Below are 16,371 nucleotides of genomic sequence, written 5' to 3'. Positions count from 1 at the left end.
GTTGATCTCCATTGTGTAATCATTTAGTCTATTGTTTTATGAAGGGATCTATTCATTCTGCTAATATTTTCTAAACCTACTATGTGCCAGAAACCATTCTAAGCAGCAGAGGTAGAGTGGTGGACAAAACCAAGAATCAGCATTCCAGATACATATAGTCAGTTTGGAAAGATAGGCAATAACAAATATGTGATGTAAAGTAGTGGTAAGTAGTCAGAAATCACAGTAACAAGATGTAGTGTAAAGATTGCTGTTTAAGGTGATGGAACAGATTCCTAAGAAGTGATTTGAGCAGAGGTCTGAATGACATAAAATATATAAGTAACTGGATAAAGAATTTTCCATGAAGTTGCAGAAACTCTGAGGTTGGAGAATGCTTACAGTCTTTGAGGAACAGCAGTGAGGCACCAGTGACAAAATATGAGTTCTGATCGTTGCACCATATCTTCAGCAACATTTTGTTATATGTTTCATATGTACAACATTGTATTTCTACTTCTGTATACCCTACAGCGTTCTCACCACCAAAAATTTCATTTTCATTCATACAGTTGATCTGGCATCCCCCCATCCCCAGGCACCACTTCTGTGTTCTCTGTGTCTGCATGTTTGTTTTTGTTTGATTTAGTTTGTTCATTTATTTTGCTTTTTTTTAATTAGTTTTTTTATGTTCCACATATCAGTGATATCATATAATATTTGTCTTTATCTGACTTATTTTACTTAGCATAATAACCTCAAAGTCCGTCTGTGTTGTGGCAAATGGCAAGATTTCATCTTTTTATTTCTGAGTAATACTCCATTGTGTATATATCCCACATCTTTATCCATTTATCCATTGATGGTTACTTAGGTTGTTTCCATATCTTGGCTATTATAAATGAGGCTGTGATGAACATAGGGGTGCATATATAATCTTTTTGAATTAATGTTTTCATATTATTTAGATAATTACCCAGAAGTGGGATAGCTGGATCATATGGTAGTTCTATTCTTAAATTTTTGAGGAATCTCCATACTGTCTTCCTGTAGTGTCTACACCAATTTACATTCCCACCAGCAGTGTATGAGTTCCCCAGATCCTTGCCATCACTTGTTATTTCCTGTCTTTTTGATAATAGCCAGTCTAACAGGCATGAGGGGTATCTTACTGTGGTTTTGATTTGTATTTCCCTAAAAATTAGTGATGTTGAACATCTTTTCATGTGCCTATTGGGCATTTGTATGTCTTCTTTGGGAAAAAAATGCGTATTTAGCTCCTCCGTCTGTTTTAAAATCAGCGTTTTTGTTGTTGTTGTTGGTAGTATGTGTTCTTTATATATTTTGGAGGTTAACCCTGTATCAGATACAGCATTTGCAAATATCTTCTCCCATTTGGTAGGTTGTCTTTTTGTTTTATTGATGGTTTCCTTTGCTGTGCAGAAGCCTTTCAGTTTGATGTAATCCCGTTTGTTTATTTTTGCTTTTATTTCCCTTGTTTGAGGAAACATCTAGAAAAATATTATATTGCTAAGACCAGTGTCAGATTCTGCCCATGTTTTGGGTTGTCTGTCTTTTTATCATTGAGTTGTAGAAGTTTTTATGTATATTCTGGAGACTAGTTTTTTTGTCATATATACAAAGTAAAATATTTTCTCCTGGTCTGTGATTTGTCTGTTCATTTTCTTAAAGTGTCTTTTGATAATCACAAGTTAAAAGTTTTTTTACATATGTATATTCTTTTTCATGTTCTTTCCCACTGTGGTTTATCCCAGAATATTGAATATAGTTCGCTGTGCTATACAGTAGGATATTAATGAAATCTGATCTATCAATTTTTTTCTTTTATGGTTAGTGCTTTTTTTGGTCCAAGAAATAATTGCCCATCTCAAGCAGACTTAATTAGTTTTTTTTTTAATTTTATTTATTTATTTTATTGGCTGTGTTGGGTCTTTTTTTGCTGTGTGCAGGCTTTCTTTAGTTGCGGTGAGTGGGGGCTACTCTTCGTTGTGGTGCACGGGCTCCTCATTGCTGTGGCTTCTCTTGTTGGGGAGCACGGGCTCTAGGCACGTGGGCTTCAGTAATTGCAGCACATGGGCTCAATAGTTGTGGCTCACGGGCTCTAGAGCACAGGTTCAGTAGTTGTGGAGCATGGGCTTAGTTGCTCCGAGGCATGTGGGATCTTCCTGGAGCAGGGATCGAACCTGTGTCCCCTGCATTGGCAGGCAGATTCTTAACCACTGCGGCACCTAGGAAGCCCAATTAGCTTTTCATTCTGAATATTTTGGGACTCCAAAATATTTGATCTCACTGATTACTCTAGTTGCTGTATGAAGAATAGATTACAAGACAGCAAAAAGTGGAAACAGACCAGTTAGCAGTTTATTAACCAGAGACGTATTAATACATCTTTTGTTGCCTGAACATTTTTTTTTTTTTAATATTCATTTATTTATTTGGTTCCACTGGGTCTTCATTGTGGCAGGCAGGCTTCTTAGTTGTGGCTCACCTGCTCCTTGGTTGCACCACATGTGCTCCTTGGTTGCAGCCAGTGGGCGCTTTAGTTGCAGCTTGCCAGCTCCTTAGTTGCAGTATGTGAGCTCCTTAGTTGTGGCTCACCAGCTCCTTAGTTGTGGCATGTGAACTCTTAGTTGCAGCATGCATGTGGGATCTAGTTCCCTGACCAGGGATCAAACCTGGGCCCCCTCCTTGGGAGCGTGGAGTCTTATCCACTGGGCCACCAGGGAAGTCCCACCCCAAGGTTATTGACCAGAGACGTATCAGTATGTTTTTAGAGAGTGATACAATTAACATCACTGTGTGAAACTGTTAGAGCTTAAGGCTGATCAAGCCTTCATTATACAGCTTATGGTCGTCGCCATCATTCACACTTTGCTCCGTTAGGTTTTTGTTCCAACCTTGTGTATGTTATAAACGCAAGTTGATTACTGTAAAATTTTCAGAAGTGATGCACTGCGAAATTTTGAGTGAAGAAGAATTTTTCGGTGAATTTTATGCAGATACTTTCCCTGATTGTCAAAGCGACATATATACTAGTGTCTCAGAAGATGATAGTTCTTCAGAATATAGTTCTGATTCAGGTGATGTGAATATTAGACCAACAAAAAGACAAAAAAACCTTAGTCCTTAGTGATTGATTCTGATATGGAAAGTGAAAATGAAACCCACGATGCTGGAGAATGCTCCTTTTCTTCCACAGTGGATTGAAGACGACATTTCACGAAAATTAGACTTTACAGGTGTGTCAGGTGTTAACTGTTGAATGTAATCACCCTCAAAGTGTTAGTGAAATAACAATTTTTGGTAATGACTTTTTCGAGTTGGTCGCTTCTCAAACAAACTTGTATCGTCAGCAGAATGAAAAATCATATAAAAAGTATGATAAGGCTTAAAAATAGACTGATGTAACCAATAGTGACATGAAGAAGTTTCTTGGATTAATAATTTTGATAGGACAAATAAGAAAGTTACACTGGAATGAATATTGGTCGACTGATCCCTTACTTGAAATACCTAAAGGATCATGATGAGAAGGTTCCAACAAATAACATTTCTTTACTTTAACGGTAACTCGGAAACTGCACTTCCTGCAGACAGAATTTCAAAAGTTAAACCTCTTTTGGATTATTTCCTACCAAAAGTTCTTATTTATTTATTTATTTATTTAGGCTGCACCGGGTCTTAGTTGCAGCACACAGGATCTTCATCGCAGCATGCAGGATCTTTAGTTTTGGCATGTGGGATCTTTTAGTTGCAGCATGTGAACTCTTATTTGTGACATGCATGTGGGATCTAATTCCCCGACCAGGGATTGAACCTGAGCATTGGGAACGTGGAGTCTTACCCACCAGACCACCAGGGAAGTCCCTCTACCAAAATTTCAATCAATCTATATACCCAGACAAGAGCTATCACTTGAGGAGGCAATGATAAAGTGGAGAGGGTGACTCAGATTCAAAACCTCTAGTCCTGGAAAACTTACAGAATTATGGAATTTTGGTCAGAATGGTTAGCAAAAGTGAAACTGAATTTATATGCAACCTTGAGATTTACACCAGTGAAGGAAAGAAACTGCAAGAAATAATATCGATCCTGCAACCTTATCTTGGTTCATGGCCCCATATTTACCAAAACAATTATTACAACAGTGTGTCCACGTCTGAAATATTGTTGAAAAATAAAACCACAGTTTGTGGGACTATAAGAGAGAATCATTGTCTACGAAAGCAATTAAAGGAAAAATTTAAATATCTACAGAGAAATGACATTCTTATGGAAGGGAGAAGTGATTCTTCTTATATGGAAAGACAAGAGGCTAGTCTGCATGGTGACAGCTATTCGTGACGCCTCCATAGCAGCTACAGAAAAGGAAGACAGGAGGACTCGTCATCAGATAACTAAGCCCACTTGTGTGTAATAAATACATGAAAGGAGTTGATCGATCTGGTCAGTATCTGGCAAACTTCAGTATCCTCTGGAAAACTCGAAAATTGTATAAGAAAGGTTTCTATTTGAGTAACTGCAGTTTATGCAATGCGTTTAAAATTTATTGTAGCCTTAATGCAAAGAATAAAATGACTTACAAGCAATTTTTGTTAGCAGTAGCTAGAGAATGGGTAGCTGACCATTCTGGTATTTGTAGTGGTAGTCCTGAACCTGGTCCTTCTTGTGGCATTTCTAAAAGAGCCCCCTGCAAAGATCCACCTTGTTTACTATCAGATAAAATAAAGGAACATATTTAGAGGAAATAATACCCATAGGACAAAATAAATAAATTAATTAAATTAAATCCCACCAGAAAGTGTAGAGTCTGCTCTTCCAGGGAAAAGCCCAGTGAAACACGGTATATTTGTAATAGATGTTCTGTTCCTCTGCACAGAGGTGCCTGCTATGCTGCCTGTACACTCTAACAAAATATTAGAATGCTTTAGAAAGACATGTACAAAGTTTCAAATAAATACATTAAGTGCAAGAAAAAAGTTGTTAATATTTACTCAAACACGGGTGTTTCAGTATTCACTTACATAACAAATTGCTGGTCACAGGTGTTAGTTTCTGCAAAAATCCCTTGGTCAATAATGTGTTAAGAGGCTGTTGTAAGGGACGCAGATACAGAGAATGGACTGGAGAACTCGAGGTATGGGAGGGGGCGGGGGGTGAAGGGGAAACTGAGGCGAAGCGAGAGAGTAGCACAGACATATATATACTACCAAATATAAAATAGATAGTCAGTGGGAAGTTGTTGTATAACAAAGGGAGTCCAACTCGAGGATGGAAGATGCCTTAGAGGACTGGGGCGGGAAGGGTGGGGGGGACTCGGGGGGGGAGTCAAGGAAGGGAGGGAATACGGGGATATGTGTATTAAAACAGATGATTGAACTTGGTGTACCCCCAAAAAAATAATAAAAAAAAAAAAGGAAAAAAAAAGAGGCTGTTGTAGTGGTCTAGGAGAGAAATAATGGTACATTGGACTGGGCTGTAGTGGTGGAGACATTGAAAACTCTGGGATTAAGGGTGTTGAATTTGCTTGTTGGATGTGTGGTATAAAAGACAGACAGACATGGAGGGGAGGCAGTTAGATGATTTCATATTTTTGGCTTGAGCCACTGGATAAATGGTGGTGCCATATACAGAACATACAAAACTACAATTGACTGAGGTTATTTCACACTCTCATGTATGTTTGCCAAGTAGTATGTTGTCCAATATAAAGTGATTGAAAGAGTATCCGATAAGACGAGACTTTTTTTAAAATCCAAAATGTGTTTAATTATTGGAATGGCTTCTCATTCATCTTGATTCCGGGGGTTTTTAGTGCTGCTTCTGTCTGAAGGAGCATCCTTCTGTAAGCCTTGCTTTTCCTCCTGTAGGCTGGCAGAGAACAGTAGAGCAGCCAACACACAAAACTACTGTTTGTGCATCACTAAAGACGGTGGTGATTTTATAGCATCCTGAGCATTTCACATCCATGAATTAGGAATTGGGGCTCTGCACCAGGTGCTTCTTCTTGTGTTTCCTCTTCTCCTCTTCTGGAGAGGGATGAAGGAGATCCTTTGTGAGAGGCACGTTCTCGTGGGGAGCTTGTCACCATCGGAAAGCAAGACAAGAGGCTTTTAAAGAATTCTAATATATGGCTACTCCTTTTTTACTAAGAGAGAATTTTGGAGGAAATTGTGCTCTTTTTTTGGTGCACATGTATAATTGATATGTACGTTTGGAAGCATATTTTGTAGAACGTAATCTACCAATACAGTACTTGATTGTTTCAATTTAAAAACTGCTATTCTTTTGATTTTCTAGCTTCATTTCCTTCTTTCTTTTTTTTTTTTTCTTGACCACGTTAGGTCTTTGTTGCTGCACACAAACTTTCTCTAGTTGCAGCGAGTGAGGGCTGCTCGTTGTTGCAGCGCATGGGCTTCAGTAGTTAAATGCCGCAACTAAGACCTGGTGCAACCTAAATAAATAAATAAATATTTTTTTAAAAATTGGAAATTTAATCTTTGGGTGACTCATTTGAAAAAAAGAGTGAATTGTGGGCATCTTGCCTGGCTCATAGAATGTTATTAAATCTGAATCATGGGCTTCCCTGGTGGCGCAGTGGTTAAGAATCCACCAGCCAATGCCGGGGAGATGGGTTCAAGCCCTGGTCCAGGAAGATCCCACATGCCATGGAGCAACTAAGCCTGTGGGCTGCAACTACTGAGCATGTGCTCTAGAGCCTTCAAGCCACAACTGCTGAGCCCATGCGCCACAACTACTGAAGCCCATGCACCTAGAGCCCGTGCTCTGTGACAAGAGAAGCCATGGCAATTAGAAGTCCAGGAAGGAAAGAAGGAAAGACAAAGAGAGTGCCCATGAGCAGTCACTTCCCATTTCCTCAGGACCTTCCAGCCTAGGACAACCACTAGTCTACTTTCTGTCTCTATGGATTTGCCTGTTTTGGACCTTTCATATAAACATGTGGCCTTTTGTGTCTGGTTTCTTTCACTTAGCATAATGTTTTCAAGGCATATTCATATTGTAGCGTATATCAGCACTTCGTTTCTTTTTGTTGTTGCATAGTTTTTTGTTGTTGCATAATATTCCATTGTGTATCATTTTATCTGTTCATCAGTTGATGGATATTTGGACTTTTTCTACTTTTTGGCTGCTAAGATAATTTGTGTATAAGTTTTTGTATGGACATATGTATTCATTTCTTTTGGATATATACCTAAGAGTGGGATTTCTGGGTTGCATAGTAACTCTGTATTTAATCTTTTGAGGAACGGCCAAGCTGTTTCTCATAGGATTTGGAAACATTTTTACATTCCTATCAGCAGTGTATGAGGATTCCAAATTCTCTACATCCTCCCTTAAACTTATTTTTGTCTATCTTTTTGGTTATAGTCATCCTACTGAGTGTGAAATGGTATCTCATTATGGCTTTGATTTGCATTTCCCTGATGATTAAAGACGTTGAACATCTTTTCAAGTGCTTATTAAGGCTACCTCTTTGGGCAATTTTTCTTTTGGAGTGGGCATGTGATGTGATTGGGAGTTGATCTACTTAGCTTTTTTCCTAAAGTGTCAAGTAAGCATTCTGAAGTATCAGTTAAATAAGCAGACTCTTCTCACTCCTGGTAGGGAGTAAATCAAAGCCTTAATTTAATCCACACACCTGTTTTTACCTTCTTCATGTCTGTAAAATGTAACAACAAAGAATTTCACTGAAAGTATGATTTATGTCTTGAAATATATCTTGGATTTATATCTTGGAATTGCTACGTATGTTTGGGTGGGGGCAGAACTTACGCTGATATATCTTTAACACTGAAATCTTGGCAATCTACTAAATATTTCACATGTTCATAAGTAAGACTGCAGCATATAAAGCAGTATTATAGTCACACAAAGATGAGAATGAAGCGTGTCTGGAAATCCGGTAGAAAACCTTCTCACATTTATAGTAGCCCTATTTCCCTTATATCATAAAAGTTTTGTGAATTAATATAGGATGTATAATTGTTTTTAAGGAGCATGTTTAACTTAGGTTACATAGGCTAAAATAGGTTACTTTGAAATGATACTCTTATTAATAGGAACTTTATTTATTGGATTAAGAATATTTAGTTTTAGTAGAGATTTTGCTCTTGAAGATGTTAATTGCTGCAATCTGGATTTGGTCTTATCAGTCCAGTCAGATTTGTGAAGTAATTTTTTTTTTTTTGCATTCCAGAAATACATGCTACAGGATTTAACTACCAGAATGAAGATGAAAAAGTCACCTTGTCTTTTCCTAGTACTCTCCAACCAGGTAGGAGACGTGGCTTTTGTAAACCCCTGTAATGAATAGTGACATCTTACTTCTTCCAAAAAAATTTACTGTATGCTCTTTTTTTTTTTTTTAAACTCATTGTTTTAAGAAGATTAAGTATTAAGACAGAGTCAGGTTCATTTCAACTTTTGGGCCACCAGAAAAAACAAAAAGCATAGAACATAGTGCATTGTTTTCACCTTTCCAGTTTCAGTTTTTTAAAAATACATCAGCCTAGCTCCATCTTCTACTAATTGAATCCAAATCTCTGAGATGAATGTCCCACAGATGATTTTGAGGTGCAACCAGAGATGAGAGAGAGATTATGCTAGTGAGGGCATGAAAGGAAAGATTTGTTGATATGTTACTGTATGTGCTTCTAAGCACAAAGAAACTAGGCATTCTGAGCTTAATATAATGGAAGAAATTATATACAAATCAATTGGTAAAGCACTAAGGCTTTGATTAATAAGCAAATGAAAAGACACAGATAATTTGTATGAAAGAAAATGCTATAAATAAACATGTGAAAAGATATTTGCCCTCCTAGTAATGAGAAATATTAAACCAATAGCTGCTGACATATCAGTTTTTACCTGTCATTATAAGCTGAAGTAAAAAAATGATTCTCAATGATGTGACTGCCTCATATTACTGGTAAGAATGTAAATCCATGTAATTAATTTGGAAAGCAGTCTGTGAGTATGTATTAAGAGCCTAAACATGTTCATGTCTTTGACCCAGCAATTCTGGTAATAGGAAAGTCATAAATACAGGAGATACCTTATGCCTTGAAATGTCTATTGAGACGTTACCTAAGGTAGTAAAAAATTAGAATTAATACATTTGTCCAACACTAAGGGAATAATTAAGCTAATTATGACATATGTATGGTAGAATATATATAGCAATTAAAAAGTGAGGTTTGTGAATTCTTAACACTAAAGTACTTATTATAATGTAAAATTGAAAAGCAGAATACAAAATTATATATACAAGGGGATGAATCATATCTCTAAAATGGTACAAGTAAAATTATATGTCTGGTTATTGACATAATTGATGATTTTTATTCTTATATCTTTCTGGTTTTCATAATTTTTATATTGAGAATATATTTCCTTAATATAAAAAGTATTTTTAGAAAAATTTTAAATTGGAGAAATTTTGCCTTTTATTTTGGTACACTTAAAGACCTTTCATTTTGTCTTTTTCTAACTAGGATTATTTTTGTGTGAAATTATAAAAACAAATGCTTGCTGTGAATGTGTATTAAAAGAATATATGTTGAAGATAACCTGAAAATTGAGATTCCCACCCTCTGACCCCTTCTACTTCCATTGTCTAGTGAATCCTACCAAAAATATTCTATTTTCTTCCAGAAATATTCCATAAATGTATGTGTACATACATTTTTTTGGTTATTACATTTTTTTAAATTATTTATTATTTTTTGAGGGGTACACCAAGTTCGATCATCTGTTTTTATACACATATCCCCATATTCCCTCCCTCCCTCAACTCCACCCCCACCCTCCCTCGAGTCCCCCCCACCCTCCCCGTCCCAGTCCTCTAAGGCATCTTCCATCCTCGAGTTGGACTCCCTTTGTTATACAACTTCCCACTGGCTATTTTACAGTTGGTACTATATATATGTCTGTGCTACTCTTTCGCTTCGTCTCAGCTTCCCCTTCACCCCCCGATGTGTACATACATTTAACCCGCAAACGGGATCACAAATGTCACTGGCTTACAACAAATATTTCTTGTTTACACATGGCCCCGAGGACTGCTGATCCTCTGCAGCCATATTGCTAACTTTACTGAGCACCACTGAGCTTACAAGTCTGCTCATTCCAGGCTCTGTAGTGAGTAGCTACTAGCTGCAGCATGCTGTTCTCTCACATGGCAGAGGGCAGAAGCTCAGGGATGGGGACAGAGCCAAACCACAAAGACACATTTAAAGCTTCCATGTGGATGGTGATGTCCATTCACATTTCATTGGCCAAAGCAAATAGCATGGCCAAGCCCAGAGTCACTGGGGCAACAATTACCAGGCATTTGATAAAACTTCTAATATGAAGCACAAACCAAAAGGCAACACAGTTCAGTATAATAGAAATATAGGAACTTGGAAGAGGCAAAGACAAATGAAAAGAAAGCCTCAACAAACCTAAACAGGTTAATATCCTTAGAAGTATTATTAAAATTACATTCATTAAATAAGGACATGATGAAACAGAGTAAGAAAACTTTTCGAAATTATAATACATTAGGAGTAAAAAACCAAAAGAAGTTTTGGAAAATGAAATAGAGGCATCTTCCAAATAGGAAAATTAGGATCAGTCTAGCAGGACTGGACATCCATCTAGTGAAAGAGAGGACAGAGAAAATGGTAAGGGGAAATTATGAAAGACACAAAACATGGACATTTCTTTGAACTGATGGGGCAGGAGCCTTAAGTTTGAAAAAATACACCATTGAGAGGGACTAACTCAGTAAATATAAAAAGTCCCACACCAAAGCAAGTTTTAGAACTGTCAGGGCTAAAGTGAGGCTCTCAAAGAGCTTCTACCCAAGGCGAAGGAGTTGAGAGGAAGGAAGGAGGGAAGACTGACAGATTACCTTCGAAGTTTAGGAATCGGAATAGCAGTAGATTTACCATCAGGAACAATGGAGCTTAACAGGGAAGTCCCTGTTAAGTCATTTCTAATAAAAGCAGGAACAAGTCAGTGAAGGTTATGGCCATTAGTATACTGTCATTTGACAGAGTTTTGGAGATTTTTAGCTAATATAATGGTATATATAAGTAATATGAATGTTAGAATTAAAAAATTATTTGCAGATGTGACTATTAAATTATTGACTGTCTATAAATATCTGTTCGAAAATCACTGGCTTTCACATTTTCCCAAGATTCTCTGGATCAAAGTTACCCAGTCATTCTTTGCTTTAAGAATAAAGTCCTTGGGACTTCCCAGGTGGTGCAGTGGTTAAGAATCCGCCTGCCAGTGCAGAGGACACAGGTTCTATCCCGGGTCCGAGAAGATTCCACATGCCATGGAGCAACTAAGCCCGTGTGCCACAACTACTGAGCCCACATGCCTAGAGCCCATGCTCCACAACAAAAGAAGCCACCGCAATGAGAAGCCTGCACATTGCAATGAAGACTAGCCCCTGCTTGCTGCAGCTAAAGCCCACATGCAGTAACAAAGACCCAATGCAGCTAATAAATAAATCAAATCAAATTTAAAAAGAATAAAGTCCTTATTTTTTCAAATTTTATTAAGTGTTCTCTCTTCTGGTAATGGAGTAAATATTGAACATATATCAGGAGGACATTAGTAACCTTTGTGTTTAGCCTGTTCAGACTTAACAGTCATGCCAGATATTATATAGCTAAGTAAAACATCTTCTTTTCTGAAATTGGCACCATTCTAGAATAGTGGTTAACTTACCACGATCATTGTAAGGCCTAACAACCTCAGAATCGGTGGTTAAGGCTTCCTGTAGAGTGACATTCATTTGGAGAAACACTAGAAGATGTTAACATTTTGAAGAGTGGAAAACAGGATCATAAGAAATGGTGACAAAAAGGCAGAGACCTTTATGTTCTTTTTATATAATGTCTTAAAGTTTCATAGCATTTGGTAGGCTCATTAAATTTTTAGTAGTTTTATTACTTCAGGTTTATAACAATTATTATACTCTCCTAAACTTTAATAAACAAATAAGGTTTTTAGAGAAAGTCCCAATTTTTCAGTTGCTTAATAAATGAGCTTATTGTATGTATTAAAAGGCTTACCACCCCAAGCAGATAAATATTGCATACATTAGATATTCAAATAACATATCTAATTTGAGGAAGCAGTGTCACTTATGTGTGAAAATATGCATAAAATCACTTTCTGGCAATTTGTTCTTCAATATGGTGTAAATTCGATAAATGAAAGTTATCATGAAGTCCTTTTTCTTCCATTCTTGCCCTAAAATTCTACTCTATGGATAGCAAATACTTTGTAATTAGTATTGTATAATGTGACACTAATTAAATTTATTAATATGTTAAAGAAAAACTTGTGTTTCGTTTGAATTTCAGATAATAGCCCTTCCCGATAATTTATATTTTGTTTAGTATGCCACTTTCTGGAAGTGGTTATTGTCAATATCTTGTTATTGTGTGATGACCTTGGAGGTTTAAAATTGAGTAAAAGTGTAAGCAGCCTTTCTTATTTAGTTTTGAGTTTTAAATCCACTTTAATTCCAAATAGGAAAAGTCAAAAGTAGATTTATCATGGAATATGAGTTATATAAAAGACATCTTAACAGTTGACTTGGTAAAAACAGACTGGCCAGTTCCATTTATGGAATTGTAACATAAAATTCCATCAAACAGTTATCTTTAAAGGGGTTTTTGTAATCTAATAGATATTCGTTGTAAACTTTATTAATGTGAACACATCTGCTTTTTAAAAAAATCAGTAAATTCCTAATCAAAGTAGAGAGAAATTTTGTATTATTTATAGCTAAATTCTTTAGTATTAATCATTTAACATTCTTTCAGATTCTTTTATTATAGTCATATTTACTGTTCTAGTAATCTATCATTCTCTTTAAAAGAAAAAAGTATTTATCCGCTTCAGACAGAATGTCTGATTAAAAAAAAAATTCTGTTATAAATGTCTATTCAGTGGACCTTCAGTTAAGTTGTTTTATTTTCCCAGCATAATTACTTGAAGAATGTGGCGCTTTCTTTAGTGGTGGCTTTGCTGCAAGTTCTGAAATTTTCATTTGAAATTATTTTCAGAGCCAGTTTGAAGCACATAAGAAAATAAGTTTAATTACTTCATAGACACAATTAGTGTTTTGTCTAAAAATGGATTGCCATTTGTCATTCATATATTCTGTAGACTTGAACTCTTCATGACTTGGACTTTTTCAAAAAGCAGATTCAGTTTTGGAAGGTGAAGAGAGAACATCCAAAAGGATATGTCAGAGACCGAGTCAAGAACATTTTGAACAATGTCAGCGTCATTGCTCTACAGCATTCCAAAATGACAGTTTGAAACATTAGGATATAAGTTTTGATATAAATGGCTACTTTATAGTTGTTACTTTATAGTTACAAATCTCTGATTTGTTAGATTCCCATGCTCTAGATTCTTTTATAAATAGGCACTTTAAAGGGATCTGTTACAAAGTCAACGTTTTGGGGGGTTTTTTTGTGACTGGATTTGTAAACTGTTGAATGGAATTATTGTTTTGTCATGCATCTGAATTTAGTAGATGACTACTAGATAATAGTGATAATCTTTCTTCTGTCATGAAAGAGTATACTTTATGCTGGAATAACAAAGGTTTGAGCTGCATAGGTCCACTTATACTCAGATGTTTTTCAGTAGTAAATACTGTACCACACAGTCCAAGGTTGGTTGAATTTAGAGTTGTGGAGGAACTACAGATAGGGAGGACCCAGTATAAATTATAGGTGGATTAACCCGCATTATTCAAGGATCAACTGTATATATACTCATAAAAACTCCCATTTTATATATAAAAAAAGAATGTCTATATGTGCATAACTGAGTCACTTTACTGTACAGCAGAGACTGGCACAACTATACTTCATTGGCAGGTGGATTCTTAACCACTGCGCCACCTAGGAAGCCCCACAACTATACTTCAATTAAAAAAAAAAATAGAAACGCCCATTTTGTCTGAATTGATTTTGCTCTTATATGACAATAGAGTATGTATTCAGATTGCATTTTTATTTGCATTTAATAATTATTGATTAAAATTATTTTTTAATATTATTAGATTTCAGATGATTGAGGTGACTGTAAAAATTTGTTTTATGCCCTGTTGCTGATCAAATCATTGGTCTTCTCTATCATTCCTTACAAAAGTATGGAATCAGTAGTTCCATTTGGATTGAACATCTGTGTCTTGCCTTTTAAAAAAGAAATAAATTGATTGATTGATTGATTGGCTGAGTTGGGTCTCTGTTGCTGCATGCGGGCTTTCTCTAGTTGCAGAGAGTGGGAGCTACTCTTCGTTGTGGTGCGTGGGCTTCTCATTGCAGTGGCTTCTCTTGTTGTGGAGCATGGGCTCTAGGCACGTGGGCTTCAGTAGTTGCACCAGGTGGGCTCAGTAGTTGTGGCTCATGGGCTCTAGAGCACAGGCTCAGTAGTTGTGGCACACGGGCTTAGTTGCTCCATGGTATGTGGCATCTTCCCGGACTAGGGCTTGAACCCATGTCCCCTGCATGGGCAGGTGGATTCTTAACCACTGTGCCACCAGGGAAGTCCTGTGTCTTGTCTTAATAATAGAATAATTGGCATGAAGTCATCTAAAAGGACCAATTTACCTGGCATAATTGGCAGAGAGAATGCACTTTGGATTAAACAGACCTAAGTTTTTATTCATTTATTTGTTTGTTTGTTTGTTGGCTGCATTGGGTCTTTGTTGCTGCTAGCGGGCTTTCTCTAGTTGTGAAGACCTAAGTTTTTAATCTCATTCTTGCTACTTACTAATTGTGTGACCTTGGGCAAGTTATTTAACTTCCCAGGCTCAGTTTCTCCATCTGAAAAAATGGAGACAATACTTACCCAACTAAATATTTTTAAAGCACCAGTGCACAGTATCTTGTCATACATTTAATAATAAATGTTTCTTTTCCTGCTTTTAACTTCATGTATTGGCAATTTGAGACTAAATTAGTAAAAGTAAAGAACTTTCTAAGCAGTCACCCTAAACATGACTTTAAGGTTTACTTTAGGATTAGTCTGCCATTTATTTATTTATTTATTTATTTATTTATTTATTTATTTATTTGCACTGGGTCTTAGTTGCGGCAGGCAGGCTCCTTAGTTGCAGCTTGCCTGCTTCTTAGTTGCAGCACGTGTGCTGCTTAGTTGTGGCTTGCATGCTTCTTAGTTGCAGTTTACAGGCTTCTTAGTTGTGGCTCACCAGCTCCTTAGTTGTGGCATGTGAACTATCAGTTGTGACATTCACATAGGATCTAGTTCCCTGACCAGGGATCGAACCCAGGCCTCCTGCATTGGGAGCTTGAAGTCTTAACCACTGTGCTACCAGGAAAGTCCCTGCCGTTTACTTTAGTAAATACTATATTCTCTTCATTGCCAGGGGTATTTGAGAAAGGAAAGAATGATTTGAACATTGTCAATAGCCAGCTGAATTAGTATCTTAAGGACATACTTTTGATAACTTGTACTTAATATCTCCATGAAAGTGTTTTCGTTTATCTTCAATCTCAGGTACAGGAACCTTAAAGATAGATTTTGTTGGAGAGCTGAATGATAAAATGAAAGGTTTCTATAGAAGTAAATATACTACGCCTTCTGGAGAGGTGCGCTATGCTGCTGTCACACAGTTTGAGGTATGGTATTCTTTAAAATATTATGATCTTAAACATTCTGACAAAGGTCTGTTCTCATATTTGTGGGATTATTTGAGGCTAGATGCCTTTGACCATAATTGTATTAATGATTTTGGAATTTTTATTTTATATTCAGCCAGTTATCTCTATTATATAAAGGAGAGAATTAGGGGTGTGAGCTGGGGAATGATTTTGCTTATAACAGTATCATTATTAAATTAGTAAGAAAAGCCACAGGTACAAAAAAAGGTACAAAGTATAAAAGCAATCCAGGTATTGAAATTTTGTTACGTGTGTGTGTGTGCGTGTGTGTGTGTGTGTGTGTGTGTGTGTGTGTGTATAGCTATATATGGGGATATATGTAGATATAGACCTATTTAAATATAATTTTGTTACTTGTATGTGTGTGAGTGTGAGTGTGATTCCAGTGCTTATTTCTGGCCCTTTTGAGCAGTTCTTCATCCTGGAATGGTTGGCTGGAGTGTCTCTCCAAATGATTTTTTTTTAAAGAGAGTGTATGTGGGTGGTATACTTCCTGAGTCTTTGCATATCTGAAAATCTTTCATTTGCCTTTATACGTGACCAGTTTTGCTGAGCATGTAAGAGATTTGTGTGGGGGTAGGGCGGGAGGGAAGAAAAAAGAAAAAAAGAGCATCCCCTGACATCCAGAAGT

The 16,371-nt window shown here is 36.6% G+C and overlaps 1 protein-coding gene and 1 pseudogene across 1 annotated transcript in view; one reads left to right on the top strand and one right to left on the bottom strand.

Annotated features, from left to right (window-relative positions):
* Positions 1 to 16,371, top strand: part of NPEPPS (aminopeptidase puromycin sensitive) — a 95,812-nt gene that overhangs the window by 46,838 nt on the left and 32,603 nt on the right. The window contains exons 3-4 of the mRNA XM_057714925.1: positions 8,219 to 8,296; positions 15,577 to 15,698. Of these exons, the coding sequence (XP_057570908.1) occupies positions 8,219 to 8,296; positions 15,577 to 15,698 (200 nt within the window). The remainder of the gene's footprint in view (positions 1 to 8,218; positions 8,297 to 15,576; positions 15,699 to 16,371) is intronic.
* On the bottom strand, positions 5,812 to 7,679 carry LOC130840232 (40S ribosomal protein S27-like; annotated as a pseudogene).

Source organism: Hippopotamus amphibius, chromosome 17, assembly GCF_030028045.1.
Source record: "Hippopotamus amphibius kiboko isolate mHipAmp2 chromosome 17, mHipAmp2.hap2, whole genome shotgun sequence".
Classification (NCBI taxonomy): domain Eukaryota; kingdom Metazoa; phylum Chordata; class Mammalia; order Artiodactyla; family Hippopotamidae; genus Hippopotamus; species Hippopotamus amphibius.
The sequence above is the reverse complement of the archived record's forward strand: the minus strand, read 5'-3'. Positions and strand labels throughout refer to the sequence as shown.